Raw genomic sequence first — 21,870 nt, forward strand, 5'->3', positions numbered from 1 at the left:
GAGCTCTTCAATGAGTTGTCAGAGCATCTGTCTTGCCTGTGGTCATCACACTTAATCTCTCCTTGCTGGCACTGTTAACACATTCCCACTGGTGGCTTGCCAAGTTTGAAAGTAGCAAGAATAGCTCCTTTGCTGTGTCCTGGCTTTGCTCCAAAACTTCATTTTTGGTCTCTTTGTCTGACCATTTAATGCAAACTGTAGATCATAGATGACACTGGTGGAAGAGTTCAAGCAGCCAGGAATGTAATCTCAGGAAGATGAAAGTCACACAGTTACATAATAGTTTAGACATGAACATTGTTCTGAAAGTGTTAATTTAATTCAAAGTGTTTTCTACTGGACATAATGTTTAGCATTCCAGGGGAAAAAGAACTTTTAAAGCTGCTTTAATTTTTTTTTTGTCCATTAGTGTGTTGTATATATAACTTGTAGTGAGTTTCTTTGTCCCTGTTACCTTTTTGGTGGTTCCCAAAAGCTTAAAATGTCACTGGTAGGTACAGCATTGGTGATATAGTGTTGAGTATATCTGCCTTCCAAAGTGTCACTGACAGAACAAACACTTCAGTGAAAATAGCTAAATGGTCAAAAATCAACATGTAATTAGCAAATAACCTTATAGACAAACATATAGATTTGTGTGGTATTATATTTATATGAATATCTAACATGTATACCATTTATATATAGGTATAGATTAATATATTAATGAATTTAAGAAGAATTTCCTCATTAAGGGTGTCTGGGTGTCAGTTAAGTGACTCTTGATTTCAGCTTAGGTTATGATCTCAGGGCTGTGAAATTGAGCCTGGCAACTAGCTCTATGCTCAGCAGGGAGCCTGCTTGAGATTGTCTCTTTCCCTCTCCCATTGTCCCTCCCCGCGCTCACACTTTCTCAAATAAATAAATATTAAAAAAAGAAGAATTTCATCATTTATTATTCATTACACAGTAGAATCCCAAATATCAGTCTCCTAGTAGAATTATAATAAAAAACTCATAGAAATAATAGATGAAGAAACAATAAGAAGAATGTGAAAAGTCCGAGAATCCTGATTAAATCTCACTTGAGCCTTTTATTTCATGTGTAACTGTGACCAGGTCACTGAATATTTCTGAGCCTTAGTTTCCTCATCTTCAAAATGATCTTTCAGGAGGTTGTTATAAAGAAAAAATGTAATAAATGATAAATGATAATATATTCTAAAATATATTTATTGTTGTTGCTAAGGTCACAGGGCACTATACAATTCTGAAATATCTTCTAAATTCTCTAAGAAAGAATACAGCATGTAACACTTTAGTTAGTTCATGAAGATAACAACTCATTTTTATCCATCTCACTATCCTTGAAAGATTAACATATAGTAAATCTTTAATCTTATTAAATAAAATGAAGTATATTTTATTATTTATTTCTGAAAACTGGCAATTTATGTGCATGGATGTTTTGTGTTTTTCTAATAACCAGGACATTAATTTAGTCAGAATTTTTTTTCCTCAACACTGTAATCTGTTCTTTTTCTTTATTGTAAAAAGGCCAGCTTTCATAGTTTTCCTAACATACTGGACATTTAAATTTTAGTATATGATTTCATTTTTATTTGAGATAATTTTGATAAACAACAGTTACATTTGTTGAGCTCTCAAATTGTGATGGACAATGTATGTAAAGCGTTTAACATATTTGATCCTCATAACAGTCTTATGAGATGGCTTATGTTTTCCCCATTTACTTATGGAAAAATTAAGGTCCAAAAGCAGATAACATTCTCTAAATCATCTTTTAAGAGACTAAATGGGAGTTTGAACATAGGCAGTCTGCTTCTAGAACCTAGTCTCATCATATTTAAGCCACACTTCATTGCATAATATCTACAGATCTGCTTGTGAGTGTTCTCAGAATGCAAACTTTGGGCCCCACAATTCATGTGGGAGTTGACCTGCAGATATTTGATTCCAAAAGGATCCGTAATAGTAAAATCCTCTTGGAGTCTTAGTAGTGCTTTCTAACTTGTTCTATGAAGACAAACAGGGTTATATGGAATCAATCTCATATCATCAGTAGTCAGAAATATAAAAGGAAAAATAATACATTAAAAAGTTTCCTTTTGTCTATCCTCAGTAGTTATTTAAGGCTATCAAAATGAGTAGATTATGTATAGGTGACACAAAACTGTAAGGTTCACTGAAACCAAAAAGAAAAAATCACAAAAAATGTCCTATAAAATATGTCAACTCAAGTTGAATTTGATCCATTTACTGTTACTTTCTAGTTGTCATCATTGCTATGTTGTCAGCTTCGTTAATGTTGCTAGTAACTGAGTTCTATCACCGTAGGGATTAGGGCTTCAACATATGAATTTGGGGATAGGGGACAGACACAAACATTCCATTCATAGCAATCTACTTGGAGAATGGGCATTTGAATTTTGTCTATATGGTGTTTTTAATTTTTTTTAAATTTAGAAATTTAAATGGAAATGTCACTCTTGGAAATGTCACTCTCCAGTTTACCAGATTCCCTGGACTCCCTACTGTCTTATTCTCTGCTAAGTACTAAATAAATAGTGTTGTGTACTGAACCTCAATAGATTCCTGAACCATTGATTCTTGATTTAGACAATTTAAAAAGTCAAATTTTATCAAAGTTTCAGTATTAAGACTTAGTTTTGGTTTGCTCTTATAGGATGGAGAACCTAATAAGGGGAAGGAATCCCCCACAATATCAGAGAAGTCCTTGTAAAGAAGTTCGTGCAGCACTTCGGAAGAGGCCTGAAGAAGAGTGTAAGTATGTTTAATAGGATTAAAATAAGTTCTGGTAGATTTTGGTGAGTAACATTTAAAATATAGGATTAACTTTTAAGTGATTAATCAAATGATAGAAGTACTTAATAAATATTTGTTAAATTAAATTAAATTTATTTTTTCAAAACATAATGATAAATGATATCTAGATTCAGACACTAGGAACATTGTTTTCTTAAGTGTTTCTCTTGTACTTCAAGATCTTCTACTGATAATTGAGTTCCATGTTCAAATAAAATTGGAAACTGCTAAATAATCTACCGTATCTTCCTACCATGAATATTAATGTTTCTGAGGAGTCCTGAAGTAAAAGAAAACTTTTGAAATGTGTTTAAATTCAATAGATTCCACTTTCATTTGACCACAACACTCTTTCAACATTTTTTTTAACCTGAGGACTCTTTGAAAACCACTGCATTAGGCTAAAGAATAAATATCTAATGGTAAACATAAAGTCATCGGTCAAAAGGAAACATTTGATTAATCAAATTTAGGTAAAGATTTTGAAAGATGGAAGTTATATATCTTACCATAAAATAATTTTACTCCATCTGCAAGTTAGTAAATATTCAAATATGTAATTGTCTCTCAGGACTTTAATTTTAATATTTCTAGTCTGTAGCATTGTTGGAGACATTTGACAAAATATTTGCATTTTAAGTTTATGAGATGACCAGTAATACTAACTTTCCTCATGCTGTTTGTGAATAATTATTTTCAGGGAACTAAAGCACATTCTGTTATGGCAAAAATGTATGTGAACCTTGTTTTTATACAGAAACTTACATTTTATAAGGATAGAGTTAATGCCATGATTTTATTGGCATATATAGTTTAATAGACCTTTAAGATTATATTGACATTTTAAGTTAGTTTGAAGTACACCATTCTGAGTACAGATGAAGTACATTAAAGCTGGGCACACTCATGGCAGGTAGAGTGTTTTCATTATATTTTGTTTGATTATAGAGTTAATAAACAACCTGATTGGGTTATAATCTATGTCATTCAGTATAGTGTTAGTTTTCTTTCCTTTTTCTTAATGCTGGTTTTCTATTAACCAATAGAAATACAACTTTTAACACTATAAATAAAATACCCAATTAAAACTAAAATTTGAAAATGAAGATTGAGTTCTGGGCATCATAAAACTAAAACTATAAGATGCAGACTCTTGCCCAAAAAGGCTTCATAGGGAAGCTGTGGGGTTTCTTTTATGCTGTTTTAACACAATTAGCTTAGTCTCTGGTATATGTCTTTTCAGATTTTATTTCAAAATTTTGTAAGGGATTTTTGTGAATAAATCTATCATTGATTCTCTCAGAACTGCTATTTAATATAGATAAAGTGATTTCTTAAAACTCTGAGTTAGTCTAGACTGAAGGTTGAGCACTGGGTCCATTGACCAAATCGAGTCTGACACCTGCTTCTGTAAATAAAATTTTATTGAAACATAGCTAGCTCTTATTTATTTAGGTATTGTGTATGTTTGCTTTCATATTACAGAGAAAAATTTGAGTAGTTATGGCAGAGACTATATGGCCCACAAGGCCAAAAGTATTTACCTGGCTCTTTACAGGAAGGGGTTTAAACCCAGCTCTGGGCCATTGCTTCTCAAAGTGTGCTCTTCAGATCAGCCACAGTAGCTGCATTTAGAAACTTGTTAGAAATGCAGATTTTAAGAGCTTTAACCCATATCTACTGAATCAAGACCTCTGAGTTGGGTGCAGTAATCTAAGTAAAACCTGCAGAACACTCTGATGCAAGCTCAAATTTGAAAATCTCTAGACTAAGTCAAATAACTGGCTGCAGACGATAGTAAATTATCATGGATCCAAAAGACTAATAAAGGTAGGCATATTTTAGAGTTAAGTCTTATTGCTGTTTAATTAAGGTACATAACATAACTGATGCTGGTATTATAACAAAACAAGTCCTCATCAACTGGGCTGTGGAAGTCAGGGCAATTTTTCAAGTGTCATTACAGGAACTCAGTTGGGTTGACTGAGTTATTGAACATGGAAAGACATAATGAGAAATAAGAAACTTATAAAATGCTATTCTCTTTCAGAGAGGTCTTCATTATCCCTTGTTAGTATAATGAGCAGTTCCTCTTGCCTTGTTACAGACCAATGTTAATTCCCCAAGTAAGAAGGCTCTTTTTCAGAACAGAAGCAGCATATCACATTAGCTAATTAAGACATTAACTTTAAAGTCACACAGAAGGGTTTATTCTCCAATGTGACACTGCGACCAGCTGCAGGAAACTGGGTATTATTTTTTTAATCTAAGACTCCATTTACTTATCTGAAAAATGAGGATAATGATAGAATCTACCTTGTGGGGTTGCTTTGAGAATTAAAGGAAGATATTTATATGGAGATAGGCAGGTTCGGTTCCAGACAATGGAAATACCGTAAAACAATTATTGCCATAAAATGAGTCAAATGATTTTTTTTTGTTTTCTAGTGCATATTGAAAGTTATGTTTATACTATATTGTAGTCTGTCAAGTGTGCAATAACATTATGTTTAACAAAGTGATGTATATACCCTAATAAAAAATACTTTATCGTTAAAAATTGCAAACTGTCATCTGAGCTTTCAGTGAGTTGTAATCTTTATACTGGTGGAAGATCTTGTCTCAGTGTTGATGACTGCTAACTGGTCAGGGTGCTGGTTGCTGAAGGGTGAGGTGGCCATGGCAATTTCTTATAAGAAGACAACAAAAAATTTTGCCACATTGATTGACTTTTCTTTTCATGGACCACTTCTCTGCAGTCTGCAGTGCTGTTTGATAGCATTTCACTCACAGTAGAACTTCTTTCAAAATTGCAGTTAGTCCTCTCAAACCCTACTGCTGCTTTATCAACTAACTTTATGTAATATTCTAAATCCTTTGTTGTCAATTCAACAATATCCACAGCATCTTCACCAGGAGTAGATTCCTTCTCAAAAATCCACTCTCTTAGTTCATCAATAAGAAACACTTACAAAAAAAAAATAGATTTTATTTATTTATTTGTGAGAGAGAGAGAGAGAGCACAAGCAGAGGGAGCAATAGGTAGAGGGAGAAGCAGGCTCCCCACTGAACAAGGAGCCTGATGCAGGACTTGATCCCAGGATGCTGGGATCACAACCTGACCAAAGGCAGACACTTCACATACTGAGCCACCCTGGCATCCCAAGAAGCAATTTCTTATCTTCTAAGATGAGATCATGAGATTGTAGCAATTCAGTCATATCTTCAAGCACCATTTCTAATTCTAATGGTCCTGCTATTTCTATCACATCTTCAGTTAATTCCTCCACTGAAATCTTGAATCCCTCAAAGTCATCCATGAGGGCTAGACTGAACTTCTTTCAAACTCTTGTTAAAGTTGACAATTTTGACTTCTTCCCTTGAATCACAAATTTTCTTAATGGCATCTAGAATGTTGAATTCTCTTCAGAGGTTTTCAATTGACTTTGCCCAGATAAAATCGGAGAAATCACTATGGCAGCTATAATCTTACAAAATGTATTTTTTAAGTAATAAAACTTAAAAGTCTAAATGATTCCTCCATCCATGTACTGCAGTGTGAATGTTGTGTTAGCAGGAATCAAGACAGCATGAATCTTATAGTACATCTTCATCAGAGCTCTTCAGTGACCAGGTGTATTGTCAGTGAGCAGTGGTACTTTGAAAGAATTTTTTTTTTCTAAGCAGTAGTTCTCAACAGTGGGCTTAAAATATCCAGTAAACTGTGCTATAAATAGATGTGCTATCATCCAAGTTTTGTTCCATTTATAGAGCATAGGCAGAGTAGATGTGGCATAATTTTTAAGGACCCTGGACTTTTGGAATGGTCATTAAGCATTGATTTCAACTTAAAAGTCACCAGCTGAATTAGTCCCTAATAGGAGAATCAACTTGTCCTTTGAAGCTTTGAAGCCAGGCATTGATTACTTCTCTCTAGCAAGGAAAGTCCTACCTGGCATCTTCTTCCAATAGAAGGCTCTTTCAGGGCTGCCTGCATGGCTTATTTGGTTAAGCTTTGACTCTTGATTTCGGCTCAGATTATGATCTCAGGGTCCTGAGATCGAGCTGCTCGTTGAACTCTGCACTTAGCTGGGGGTTTACTTGTCCCTCTCCCTCTGCTCCTCCCTCTGCTCTCTCTCATTCTCTCAAGTAAATGAAAAAAATCTTTAAAAAAAAAAAAAAGGCTGTTTCGTCCACATTAAAAATCTCTTGTTTAGTGTAGCCACTTCATTAATTATCGAAGCTAGATCTTCTGGGTAACTTGCTACAATTCTACAGCAGCACTTGTTGTTTCCTCTTGCACTTTTTATGTTAGGAAAACAGCTGTTTTCCTTAAGCCTCGTGTGCCAACCTCTGCTGGCTTCAGACTTCTTCTGCAGCTTCCTCACCTCTCTCAGTCTTCACAGAATTGAAGAGAGTTAGGGCCTTGCTTTGGATTAGGCTTTGGCTTAAGGGAATGTTGGGGCTGGTTTGGTCTATTCAAACCATGAAGACTTTATCCATATTAGCAGTAAGTTATTCCACTTTATTACCATTTTCATGTGTTCGCTGGAATATCACTTTGAATTTCCTTCAAGAACTTTAACTTTGCATTTACGACCTAGCTAACTATTTGGCACCAGAGACCTAACTTTCAGCCTATCTTGGCTTTTGGCATACTTTCTTCATTGAGCTTAATTAAAGTGAGAGACATAAGATTAAAGTGAGAGACATAAAGATGAGAGACATAAGATTTTTAAAGTGAGAGACATAAGATTTTTCCTTTTGCTTGAACACTTAGAGGCTATGATAGGGTTATTAGACCTAATTTTGATATTGTTGTATCTCAGGGAATAGGGAAGCCTGGGGAGAAAGAGAAAAATGGTGGTTGGTGAAGCAGTCATAGCACATACACTTATAGAGTGAACTTACTATCCTATATGGACAGAGTTTGTGGCTCCCCAAAACAATTATAATAACAACATCAAACAACACTGATCTCAGATAAGCATAACAGATATAATAGTAATGGAAAAGTTTGAAATATTGTGAGAATAACCAAAATGTGACTGAGAGATGTGAAATGAGCAAATACTGTTTTATAGATGATGCAGAGAGACTTGCTCAACACAAACCTTTACTTATCTGTGAAGCCTAATAAAGCAAAGTGCAAAAAATACAAACTGAGGGTTTTGGAGGGGAGGGTGGTAGGGGGTGGGTGAGCCTGGTGGTGGGTATAATGGAGAGAACCTATTGCATGGAGCAGCGGGTGTGGTGTAGAAACAATGAATTCTGGAACACTGAAAAAAAAATAAAATGGGAAAAAAATGAGGTATGCTTGTAGCAAGTATTTGGCATAGAACCTGAGACATAGCAAGCTTTCTTTTCTTTCTTCTTCCTTCTTTTCACTTGTTATTATTGTTCTTCTTATTCTAAAGTAAGTATTTGTGTGAAGATAATAAATCAGAAATGGAAATTAATAGGAACTACCACCACTATTTTTAAACACAATAATGCATAGCAAGCAAAGGTTGTACACAAATGACATAAATCTGAAATTCTTGCAATAGTGTTAGATAGTAATTCATGTTAGGTAGTAATTTTCTCACATAACGACATAGTTCTTTCTCTATTATTCTACAAATTCCATATGGGATCTTGACCAGACTTGCTGGGTTAATTCCCATGGAAAGCTGCCATCTTAGAAAACCATCATAGAAAGTCAAATGATAGTGTCTTCCCTTTACTGAGAGTTGGAATAATAAAACTTGACTCCTTCGGATGCAAGGAGAGCCAGCTTTCACTTGGAGATACTGCATACAGAAGATTTTTTACTAAGTAGCATAATTCATACTGCTCTCTTTTATAATCTTTTATACTTTTCTGCAGTATTTTCAATGTGAAGATCAACATTAGGTCACCAGACATAGCTCTTAACCAATTATTTCCTGTGAATTATATCTCACTCTTCTACATCTAGCATAGTCAAGCAGACTTTCAGTAAAAATAAATTGCTTCCTATAAAAGACTGACTTTGAAACATGCTCAAGTTACATCCCATTAAAAAAACAAATACATAAATTTCGTTCTCCAAGCCACAGCCCCATTCAGCTACAGCACTACATTCTAGTTTTATTCCTGTGTAAGCCTCTGTAAAGAGTTACCTACTTATGTCCCACTCATTCCTCCAAAGCCATGCCATCTGGATCCTACCCAGCCACTCAACTGAAACAGCTTTCATTCAGACCACCAATAATCACTTTGTGTTGTTATTTGTATTCTGTTTACCTGTAACAAATTATACAAACTTAGTGACTAAGACAACACTCATTTATTATCTTGCAGTTTCTGAGGGTTGGCAGTCCCGGCTGGGCTTAGCCTAGTTCTCTCCTTCAGGGTCTTACCAGGTGAAGTCTTATCATGAGTTGAGGAAGCATCTATTTCTGAGTTTACCCAGGCTGTTTTGAAGGATTTGTTTCCTCATGGTTGGCAGTTCCATAGTGTAATGATGAGCACTCTGGACTCTGTTTTCTTGTGGTTATATGACCCAAATTCCTGCTTTTTGCTAACTTATAGCTGAAGGCCACCTTCAGGTGTTAGAGGTGTTATTGCTGTATATAGGTTCTCTATAAGGCTGCTCAGTTCTTTGAGCCAACAAGGAGACCCTGTCCTCAGGAAAGTCCCTGCCCATCTTTTAAGGACTTTCAGTAATTAAACCAAGAAAATCTACTTTTGTGTAATTCACAGTCAACTGATTTGGGACTTTCCTTGCACCATCACCTTTTCCATTTTCTGTTAGCTAAAAGCAAGTCTCAGATCCTACCCCCATTCAAGGGAAGGGAATTTTACAGGGCTTGAGCACTTGGAGGTATGATGATCATGGGTCCATCTTAGAATTCTATGTAACATTTACTAAATCCACCAGGCAATTTTTGTAATGCTCTTTTCATTTAAGTTCTTAGCAAGAATCAATACTATTGATTATTTATGCCTTTTAGAAAATATAATTTTTTGGCTATCATAATATAATAATCTCATTTTCCTCCATCTCTCTGGTTATTCCTTTGCATGTTCAACTTGCTCTATCTAGCCATTACATATTAAAATTTCCAAATACTGTTTGAAGTCATCTTCTTCCAAGTATAGTCATTCCATGAACAATCTCATTGCACCCATCCACAGCATCAGTTAATCCTTAATCAGTTAATCAGTTAATCAGATGTCTCACAAATTGATAACTCTAACCCAGACCTCTCCCCATATATCCAAATGTCTACTTGATACATACTCCTGGTTGTCTTAAAAGTACCACAAAGCCTCCAAATCCACTATCTTTCCCTCAAAACCTGAACTTCTTCCACTTTTTCTTTTTTCCTTTTTTTGTCTGAATGTTGTATACTCTTAATCATCCAAGTTTGAAAGACACAAATCTTGGAGTGATTTTTTTTTCATATCTTCTCCTTTTCCTTTTATATCCACCATAGTCTCAAGGCTTCTTAACTTTACCTTCTGAAAATGTTGTGAATCTATTCACAAATCATTTCTGCAAAAATTTTAAGATTCGACCAAATATAAGTTGTTTTCCTACATAGTGTTCTGAAAACTTTTCATTTAAAAATGATCCCATGGCTTTCCATTGTTCATTCAAGAAAGACAAAATCTTTACTATAGTTTACAGGACCTTGCAGAGTCTAACTTGCAACCTACCCCTTCAGCTTCATCTCATAGTCTATTCCCTTACTCTATGTATTCCAACTACATGTACTTTCTTTGAATTCCTGAACACATTCAGCAATATGGGAGCAGAATATAAATAGCTTTAAATGATATGAAATGATGGAATGACAGGAATGACAAAAATTACCTTAAGGGAAGAGTATATTTTTGGAAAATATTGAATGCAGAAAAAAAATTTTTAAAGTTGAATGAAATTTTTTTTTTAAGATTTTATTTATTTGACAGAGAGAGAGAAATTACAAGTAGGCAGAGAGGCAGGCAGAGAGAGGAGGAAGCAGGCTCTCTGTGGAGCAGAGAGCCTGATGTGGGGCTCGATCCCCGGACCCTGGGATCACGACCTGAGCCGAAGGCAGAGGCTTTAACCCACTGAGCCACCCAGGCGCCCCAAAAGTTGAATGAAATTTTTAATAATCACAAGAAGATGAATACTCTGAAATAACTGCAAAGTAACAATAAGGAAAAACATCATTCTTTCTCAAAAAGCAAAAGAAAGAAATAAAAATCAACATGGATGAGGAAAGATACTACAAAAAACGTAAACATGAAAACTGGACAAAATCTTCACTGGAGTCAGTCAAAGAAGACTTAACATTGTAAAATTCAAGATATTTGAAAAACAAATATAGAAAACTCATGAATACAAAGGAAATAAGGCCAAAACAACAACAACAACAAAAGATGAAGGGAAATAATGACAAATGTGGAGAAATTAAAGGGTGAGAACTAACCTAAGAATCACAAATTGTTCCAAGAAAGAAGTCCAAGTGATTCAAAGGAAAAAGTCATCAAAGACTTAATTGAATATACTTTTCAAGGCAGTAAAAACAGGTGACCACATACCAAAATGTCTTTCAGTGTATTATACAATCACTTAAATGAGATCTGCATCCAAACACATCGAGACAAACATTTTCAAATTACACTATCAGCTCTTTTACAAGAAGATATCTGTCTTATTTACCATTACATCAATAGCACATAGTGTAGTGGCTGGAACGTGGGAGATATTTAACAAATACTTCAGAAGAGTGAAGAAATTAATTGCTTAACTTTTAAAATAAAGTACACCAAAGGAATCTGTCTTGAAAGAAAGAGAGGGGAAGAGAAGAGAAAGAATTAGAAACCAAGAAACACAAATAGAGAGAAATGAAGAATGTGAGGAAGGAGGAAAGAAAGGGAGGGATGAAAAAAAAAATGGAAGAACAAATTTTTTATTTTAAAGCAGATGTTATGAATTCATTTTTCCTGTTCTTTCTTTCTAATGCAAATGAATACCTTGAAAATTTTCAGTGGACCATGATGAAAGGTCCCTAAAAGCTTAAAAGAAGGATGAAAATTGGGACTTCAGTAATTAAGGAAAGACAACATTGTGAATTTTTTGAGTATTTCTTTTTATCCATATACCCTGGGCACCAGAGATAACTGCAGACTGGCACTATCAAAAGACATTGATCATCATCATCACCATCAAGAAAAGTCTGCTCTTCCAGTCCGAAGAAATAGGACAGGCGAGGCTTAATAGATACCTTGTAGAGAGCCCTAATCTTTATTTTAAAATCCTAGCTGACAGGCAATTTAATCCGTCTGCAGTAGCAGATCAGTGAGGGCCCAGCCATCCAACCCTACTTTCCCTGGCACACAGACCTATCTGCTAGTAGACCTATCTGGTCTCAGTGAAACCCTGTGTCTCCCTACCTTGCACCCAGTGGCATAAGGAGACCTAGACACAACAGTTTCTCTGTCTTCCCAGAACATAACTCGGTACACTCAGGGAGCCAGAAAGGCACTTTCACTGTGGTAGATGTCACCAGTAGGGTTTGAGGGATAGCCCAACAATGCCGGAAGAATAAAGTAGATCAGATTAGTATTATCATTATAAGGAGTTAGAAAACTGTGATTGTAACTGAAGCCCCCAAAAGTAGGCCAGAGTCTATGGTCTGGTAAAAGTAGAAGATTCTTATACATTGAAGAATTTCCTAATGTAATAAACAAAATGTCCAAAATACAATTGAAAATTGTATTATACCAATAGTATTATTATGTATTTGCCAGACAAAAATGGGTATTGGGGTGTCTAGGTGGCACAGTGGTTAAGTGTCACCTGCCTTCAGCTCAGGTCATGATCTCCAGGTCCTGGGATTCAGCCCTGTGTCTATGCTCCTCCCCCTACTCCTGCTCTCTCTCTCTCTCAAAGAAATAAATAAAATCTTAAAAAAGAAAGATGATAAAAATGGTATTATACCATTCTATTAGGAATCAGGAAAAACCACAATCTGAATGAGAAATGACAACTCTCTGACACCAATACTAAGATGAATCAGATTGAATCAGATGTTGACATAATCTAACAAGGAATTGAAGTAGGCATTACAAAAATGTTTCAATAAACAATTACATAACCTCTCGAAACAAAAAAATAGAAAATCTCAACAATAAAATAAAAGTTATTTAAAAATAGAAATTATACAACTGAAGAATTTAATGACCAGGATAAAAATCTTGCTGAATAGACTTAATAGTAGAGTGAAAATAGTAGAGAATAGAGTGAGCAGGAAGGCAGATTATTCAAATTTACTCAATCTAAACAACAAAAAGAATAATAGGCTTAACAAAAATGAACAGAATTTCAAGAATTTGTGTAAAAATAACAAAAGATCTAGTATTTTATCATTAGAGCCTCAGAAAGAAAAGAGAAAGAGCATTTGATAAAAAGTATTTGAAGAAATATTGGTTCTAAACTTCCCCAAATTGATTAAAGACATAAATTTAGACGTTTAGGAGGCTAGATGAACTCCAAATATGATAAACCCTAAAATATCTCCACCAAGGTGTGTCATAATTAAACTTCTGAAAACTAAAGAAGAAACCCTTATAAACTGCCAGAGAGAAATAAAGACGAGCCAAAAAATTCAAATAATGGTGAAAGAACAACAGAATGGATAAAAATAGAACTAAACATAATAAGAATTTTTTATTTCATATTTTATAGTTGTAGCAGAAATTGTCACAAAACTTGATAAGGTGCACAATGTATGTAGAAGAAATAATTAAGATAAGTACATATATAAAGCATGGAGAGTTAAGGGAACTAAGTGTAAATAAGATTTCTCTACTTCACTTTAACTGGTAATAACACTGAACCCAGTAGATTGTGGGGAGTTATATAAGTATGTTTTAATAATCAGAGCAACCACTAAAATGACATCCTTTAAATTATAAATAAATAAAAATAAATTATAAATCATAAATAAATAAAAATTGAGCTAAAAATACATCCAAATAACCTACAGGAAGACAAGAAAAAAGAAACAGAAGAATGAGAAACCAAGGGAACAAACAAAATATAAAATGGTGAACTTAACCCTTAGGATATCACTAATTGCATTAATTATAAATAATGTAAATTCTTCAGTTAAAACGCAGAACTTTTCAAATTAAAGGCAAGGATAAAGGATAAAAAAGCAAGACATCATTTGCAGCCCATAGGAAATTTCTTTAAATGTAAAGATGTAGAAAGATTAAATATAAAAAGTTAAAAAAGTAGATATGTCACGCTATGTAAATGAAAGCTAGAGTGACTATATTTATATCAGGAAAATTAAGCTCAAAGTAAAACATAATAAAGGCATTCCATGATGATAAAGGGGTCAGTTCTTCAGGAGAATATACCAATCTTCAAATTATTTTTACAAATTAATATTTTCTTACTTTCCCTGTAACTTCAAGCTGTATATACTTCCCCTTTAGTTTAGCTTTGTTATAATTTTTTGTTTTTTTTACAATTTAGTTCTAATAGCTAAGAAATTCTTTGTAGCATAGTAATGATTGTGACCTGCTTTAAAAAGACACTGTTTTTGGATGCCCAGGTGTCTCAGTAGATTAAGCATCTGCCTCTGGTGTAGGTCCTGATCTCAGGGCGGTGGGATCCAGCCCCATGTCTGAGGCTCCCTGCTTCTCCCTCTCCTCCCTGTTTGTGCTCTCTCTCACTGCCTTTCTCTCTCTCAAATAAATAAATAAAATCTTTTTAAAAAATCACTTGTATTTATATAGAGAAATTTTTATGAAGGTGTAATCTTCCCTTAGAATTATACTGAGTCAATATTATGGAAACGAAAATTCCACAAAGCCTATCCATTGAGTTTTAGAATCATAAGAAAAATTCTTTGAAGAGGTTCTATTTCTATTTGACCTTTTATAACATAATTCTATCCTTATGGCAATCATACTATACTTCCCATTGCAAACAATATATTTGATATTATCACATTATTTTATTAAATATAAAATTATACTGTCTTTATATAACTTCAAATAATACATATTAAAATTATATTGTCTTCAAATAACTGAATGCTACCTTTCCAAATGTCAAAATATTCTTCTATTAACCAATTTGGTGGAAATCATGATGAGTAGTCATGTTCCTGCCTTCATGTTAGAAGTTACTGAACATGATTTAACCTTCTCCTGGTGATTCAAGGACAGTTTTATAAACATGCATTACTCTAAAGTGTGGTAATAGAATTCCATCTGTGCTTTCCTCCCTATCAAGTTGTCAGCTGTCACTTTTGCTGTGATTATTCTTGCTTTTAAGCTACCCCTTCTTTTGACATATTGTTTCCTGTTTTCCTTTCCTTCTTCAGAAAGGTGATAAACCACCCTTGTTAAGAATTATAAAATAAATAAGTGTTAATGAATCGGGGATTTAAAACTAATCAAGCCTTGGATGATGTATGATAAACAAGATAAAGAACTATGAGACATTAGTGCAGAAGTGGGATGCTTATTTTAAAAGATCCCTTTCTCTACCTGACCTCACTTTAGGTCTGTACTGGATCCTTTTACTAGGTTGTTGCAGTGACTCAACTATGATGTTGGTGACCTGGAGCTACTGTCATTTCACTCATTTGATGAGGGATTTACACATTGGGGATGGAGAGGAATCTAATGAAGATCATATCCAATAAAGAAATCTAATGAAATCCTCAGTCTATACACTTACAGACCTTGTACATATGCATAGCCATGTCAACATACAAAGGAAGAAATATTATCTTTTCCTGGACTTCTTTTTATGCTAGAAAACTTCCAAGAAGCTCTTGGAAAATGTTCCCTATCATTTCACTGTTCTAAACTGTGTTATATCTTTATTCGTGTACCATGACTATATTCCAGGAAAAAGTTATGCACTCATTAGCTTAGGGGAATGGGAATAAGGGATAGAAGAGATGTTGTTACCTGAGAGATCAGGAATCTGGGCATTGATAGTAAAGGGCCCGCATATGTAATTCAGTGCCTTTTTTCCCTATCCACGCCTTGTAGTTTGTGGGCAGTATGTATTAGAATTATCTTCAGCTTTTCCTTTAATTTAAACATTTCCATTTTCTTCTGATTTGGAATGAGACCCATTTCTCCTGCATCTCCCTTTCAAGCTTAAATAATCATTAGTCACATTTTACAGATCAGGCTATAGAACCTCAGACGTGTTCAGTAATGTATACAATGTCACACCTCTAGTAAGTGCCAGTGCTGGAATACAAACATAAATTTGGCTCTAAAAACCATCTCATTTCTTCTGTTCCATTCTATATAACTCCACTGTTGCTATGTCCTCATTTTAGTTTTTAGGTTTCACCTTCTCCTTAATCCTTAAAAGTTTTTTAAGCATAAAATATCATACATACAAAGAAATGCACATAACATATTTGCGTGTTTAAAGAATTATAAATTAACATTCATGTACCTAAAATATCAGAGTTGTGGAATTGCACATTCCTACCCACCTCTGATCATCTCTTTTAGTTCAGTAACTCCATTCCAGAAGCCCAGTTTTCCCTACTCCTCATTGCTTAGGTCCATCTTTAAGGTGAACATTTAAGTCCTATAACAAAGCCAATAATGTATACAATTTTAGTGAAAGATCACTCAAGAGAAACAAGTGGTCAGTGATTTCTCATTGGCCAGGAAAACTTACTAAATATTACACTTTGTATTAATATCTTCGATTGTGCCATAACAAAAACTGAAGTTGCACTCAGTTGAATTTTATCATCACAACTGAAATCAACATGTTACTGACTAATTATTTTGGCATAATAAAAAATAAGATTAAAGGGAGATTCGATTAAATTTGATTCACAGCCTGAACATTATTAGACATTAGAAAATTGAAATCAGGTTCATGCAAATGTAGTATAGTGCTGATATATTTCAGACAGTTTTCAAAGTTGTAATAGAAATCCAGGCAAATAACTTAAAAAAAAAAATGTCTTAAGCTCTTCTCTGGAAAATCCATAGGTTTAAGCCAGCTTGCTTAGTTATCTCTGCAAACAGCTTCCTCCAAGATTCTACTCAGGATACAATTTTAGAAAAGATTCTCAGTGGGGTGCCTGGGTGGCTCAGTCATTAAACATCTGTCTTCAGCTCAGGTCATGATCCCCGGGTCCTGGGATCTAGCCCTGCATAGGACTCCCTGCTAGGTGGTGAGCCTGCTTCTCCCTCTGTCTCTGCCTGCTGTTCCCCCTGCTTGTTCTCTGTGTGTCAAATAAATAAATAAAATATTTTTAAAAAAGAAAGAAAAAGAAAAGATTCTCAGCACTTATTTTTGTAGTACCTCTGGCTTAACATATCCCTTATTTGTGTAAGGGCTTGAACCTCTACTGAACTTCTTTTAAAATGCAAATTCTTCTGAGGGGAAACTCCAGTCAGATCATAAAACTGTTTAATATAAAAGTGATTTTAGAATTAGAAGGAATCAAACATCAATAGATGTTTGGATGCCCAGGAAGAAAAGGAAAAGTCAGAAAACAAATACATAGATGAGGAGTTTGAAAAACAAATTTGACCTGCTCTATATTTTGCTTAAAGTTGGTTCTGTTACCTGGTGAAAGGATTTTTCACATAAAGTTTCAGCCCTTTCTACATCCTTCCTCTCATTTCTGTGGTAACCCCCCTAATTCATTCCTCCTTACAAAACCTTCTCTTCTTCTCCTTGCCAGAGGGCAGGACCTTCTTTCTCTGTGTCCCTGGAACACTTTGTACAGATTGTTAATGCAGTGCTTAGAGCGTGGTATTTTATCCTGTTGCTTCCATGTCTGTTTCCTCCCTGTTGGGTTATAAGTAGCTTAAGGGCAAGCAGACATGCCTTATTCATCTATTATTAGCATTAAGCACAATGTTTGATATGTAGTCATTACTCCAATAAAAATTTACAAAGAAAGCAAGGAATTGTAAAATATACAATTCAATTCACATCATGAAACTTGCTAGAGTTTAAAGGCATCCGATAAATAACTTCTGTCTTCTAGAACAATTTTGGAACCCATTCAGATATTGACAAGATGTCGGACTGAGATCAAGAATCAGTTTTTCATTGCTTTTAAATGCTAGATTGGGGGTCATAGCTAAGATGTTTGGCAACAATGTTCTACTTCATACTACACTCCAGGTGTGTGCATACTTATCTACTTAGCCACAGCAATAAGGAAAAACTGCAGGCTTCTTCATATGGGGAATTTCACTCACAAACTTTATAGCACTGAGGAACAGATCAATGTAATGTATCTCCTGAAGCAGCTTCATCATAAAGAAAGATGGAGGAATGAACTGAGCCACACATACCTAGTTCTTCTTCTTCAAAATTTATGAATTAAGTAAATTGTTGCTTTTCCTAACAAGAGTTAGAAATGAAAAAGAAGTCAGGAATGTTGGGGAAGTGTCTCCACACAGAAATTAGATGAATGCATGGAAAGAATCTCCATTTACTGTGTCCCCAAGAATTTCTATCTCTTAAACTACTGGGCTTAAATTGTAAGCCCTTAGACAACCAGGGGGAAATTGATTAGAGCACCTTCAACCCAGATATCACCTGCTACTCTTTTGTGGATCATTCTGGGATCACTGGGGGCAGAGAGGAGAAGCAATAGAGATTTCTCTCTAAGATTACTTGAAACCAATCTTGACACTTCATTTCATGTTCTGCTCATCGCAAGTAATAGCCTACATGATTATCAAAGCTTCTGCAGTATGATTAAGTTCACCCATTTATTCAACAAATACTGATTGGGTATCTGCCCTGTGTGCCTCTCTCCCCGTTCTGGTGCTTGTGATCCATAGTGAGCAAATATTTAAAAACCAAAAAAGGGAAACTTTCCCATTCAACAGAGTTATGTTCTAGTTGGGAAAAGCAGACATTAAACAAAATAAATAAGTAATAATTTATTAGAGGGTGATTCATTTTGTAAAAAAATACAAGAAATATTATGGGGGTTAGGACTAGAGAGAGATTCCGGTACAATTTTAAGTGGAGAGAATAGACTAAACTTCATACAAAGGATGACAGATGAGCAAGGAGGAGGAGTTAGCCACAGGGCTCTACAAGCCACCTAGAATCCAGGACTTCTGCATTTAAATTCAACTGGGAGAACTTGACGATTCAGATGTTATTATGGCCTGATCCATTTATGATATGTCACGTATATATACAGTCTCCTCTCAGAGAGAGGCTATGAAGATAGTGTTGCCTTTTTGCAAAATTTAGAAATTTGTATTAATGAACATCTTAATCATCAGAGTGCCTTTCTTTCCCATGAACTATCTCCAGACTTTTGAATGCCAGCAGCATACTGAATGGGAGTCTGTCTAATGGCCTGATTTTTACAGTCTGATGAGAGGGCGTGTTTGGTCCTAGAACCCTAGTGACCATTGCCACATGCATTTCTGTGGAATTGCTTAGTCATGTCATTCTTGTCTGTCTCATTTGGAAAATTAACCTCAGCATGTTCCTGACCAAAAGCATCCATTGTTAATGGAGGATTATGTGCCTATAAGGACCTAAGGAAGGTAAATATCTGCTCTTAAAAAAAAACTTGCTTTCTTCCCCATTAGAATGTTCCAGATGGGTGTGTAGTAGAATTTCTTTCTACTGTATCTTTTTTATAGAAGTGTAATAGGCTCATGGTGTGTTTTATTTCCTATTCTATAATTTTTAGAGGAAGGTTGACAGATAAAGTACAAGACACCTGGTTAAATCTGAATTCAGATATTTAACAAATAATTTTTTTAGGGTAAATATGTCTCAGATAATATTTAGGATACATTTATATTAAAAATTACTCATTCCAGGGCACCTGGGTGGCTCAGTGGGTTAAGCCTCTGCCTTCTGCTCTGGTCATGATCTCAGGGTCCTGGGATCAAGTCCCGAATCAGGCTCTCTGCTCAGCAGCCTACTTGTGATCTCTGTCTGTCAAATGAATAAATAAAATCTTAAAAAAAAAAATAGTATTCATTCCTTATCTGAAACTCACATGTAACTGATTGTCTGTATTAGGGTTTACCAGAAAAACAGAAATAGCATGATATCCATCTATCTATTGCTAAAAAACAAAATTCAACCAAATAAATTTGAAGATTTAATTGGGTTTGCTAAGTGATTCCTGAATTGGGCATCATCTCATCTAGCAAGTAAAGAGGCATTCTGAGGAACTGTATAAAACAGGTTTTTATAAGAAGGAGGGTGGGGCAAGAAGTTGTTAGCCAAAGACAAGAAAGGATTGTCACAAGTTTTTTTGGCGGGGGAGAGAATGGCAGGGTTTTTATCATGCAGATTACCTCATTAGAGCTGCTCAGGAAATTTTAGACTGATTGGTAAAAGCTCACATTCCTGGAAGAGGTTGAAACTTTATATTTAAAGTCTTAGTTTGCTATTGTGGGGGGCAAAGACTCCATTTGGGGCTTGCTATTTCTTTTTTTAACACTACATTTGGCAACTGGGTGGCTCCGCAGGTTAAGCTTCTGACTCTTGGTTTTGGCTCAAGTTGTGAGACTCCCCCCTTGCCTCACCTCTCCACTCAGTGTGAAGTCTGAGATTCTTTCTCCCTCTGCCCCTCCCACCGTGCTCTCTCTCTCTCCCAAGTAAGTAAATAAACCATTAAAAACCCCACTATATCTAATTTCAAAATACAGGCATAAATATCTGTACCTATAAATCTAAATAGAGAGATCTCTCACTAAATATAGACCTATCTCTTTTTGTATGTATGTGTATATATTAAAGAATTGACTCACATGTTGGGGTGCCTGTGTGGTTCAGTAGATTAAGCATCCAACACTTGATTTCTGCTGAGGTTGTGATCTCAGGATCCTGAGATCGAGCCTCCTATAAGACTACATGCTGGGCCTGAAGCCTGCTTAAGTTTCTCTCTCTCTCTTTCTGATCCTCTTCCTACCTTTATCATCTTCCTTGCCTGTGTGTACCCTGTTTTTCTAAATTTAAAAAAAAAAAAAAAAAAGAATTGGCTCTCATGCTTATGGAGGTCTACTAGTCCAAAATCTGCAGGGTAGTTTGGTAAGCTGGAGATCCAGAGAGGAGACAGTATTGCAAAACAAGTCCAAAATCCATCTGTTAACAGGTTTGTTTTTACTTAGACGAGATCAATCTTTTTCTATAAAAGCCTTCAATTGATTAGATGAGACCATCTCATATTATGGACAGCAATCTGCTTTACTCAATGCTCACTAATTTAAATGTCAATCTCATCTAAAAATACCCTCATGGAAACATCGAGAATAATGTTTGACCACACATGTAGGTACTCTGACTAGGTTGAGAGTCAGGTTGACAGAAAATTAACCATCAGAGTATCCTTTATTTTTTATTTGCTGAATTTGGCAACCCTATTTCAGGGGTCTCAATTGAGTTTCTAAGAGTTTAAGTTGTCTCCTTAACTGATCTATTTCTTTAGCAATGTAAAACTAGTACTATTTACTAGTATGTTTTGTTTTGCCTTGTTTTTTTCATTGCTTTGGAGGCAAATATATATTTTTCTAATATATTTTCTTAACTGTTGCCCTGTGAGATCTCCCATATGAGATAGGAAATCAGTAAATACTGAGTCTTTCAAAGTCTTCACTATTTAAATGAATTATATCCATCTTCTCCTTCCTGGGTTGGATAATCCCACCCAGGAAGATTCCCATGAAGTTACACAGGCTTAAACCTGGACTTGATCTCTTATTATTCTGCATGCCTTTTCCTGTAATATGCCCCATTTAGTAAGTCTTATGTTCACTGGATCTTTCTTTGAAATGCTGATTCTATAAATTTCTGGAATGTTACCTGAAGGCAAAGCAATACTATACCACCACCTCTAATGATTTCATCACTTTGAAACTCACCTAAGAATGCTTTAAATATTTTGTGTTGATTTTCTGCCTTCTACTCTTAAATTTATGAGATTCGCTAGACCGTTAGTGTAGTTCTCTATTCTTCAAGTTGTGATTCCTAATTGCTGTTACTCTGGACTTTTTATCCACAGCTGTAAAAGGCCA

The 21,870-nt window shown here is 35.0% G+C and overlaps 1 protein-coding gene across 5 annotated transcripts in view; it reads left to right on the forward strand.

Moving 5' to 3' along the window:
• Nucleotides 1-21,870, forward strand: part of LRRC7 (leucine rich repeat containing 7) — a 572,538-nt gene that overhangs the window by 124,669 nt on the left and 425,999 nt on the right. For 4 of the 5 annotated variants that reach the window (XM_004762996.3, XM_013061642.2, XM_013061643.2 and 1 more), the window contains exon 2: nucleotides 2,687-2,784. In XM_004762996.3, coding sequence (XP_004763053.1) covers nucleotides 2,687-2,784 — 98 coding nt within the window. Of the gene's footprint in view, nucleotides 1-2,686; nucleotides 2,785-21,870 lie in introns of those variants that run through there. The other variant, XM_013061640.2, reaches the window with a different exon arrangement.

The sequence above is a fragment of the Mustela putorius genome, unplaced genomic scaffold (assembly GCF_011764305.1).
Source record: "Mustela putorius furo isolate JIRA1106 unplaced genomic scaffold, ASM1176430v1.1 tig00003853_pilon_pilon_pilon, whole genome shotgun sequence".
In the NCBI taxonomy this organism is placed as follows: Eukaryota; Metazoa; Chordata; class Mammalia; order Carnivora; family Mustelidae; genus Mustela; species Mustela putorius.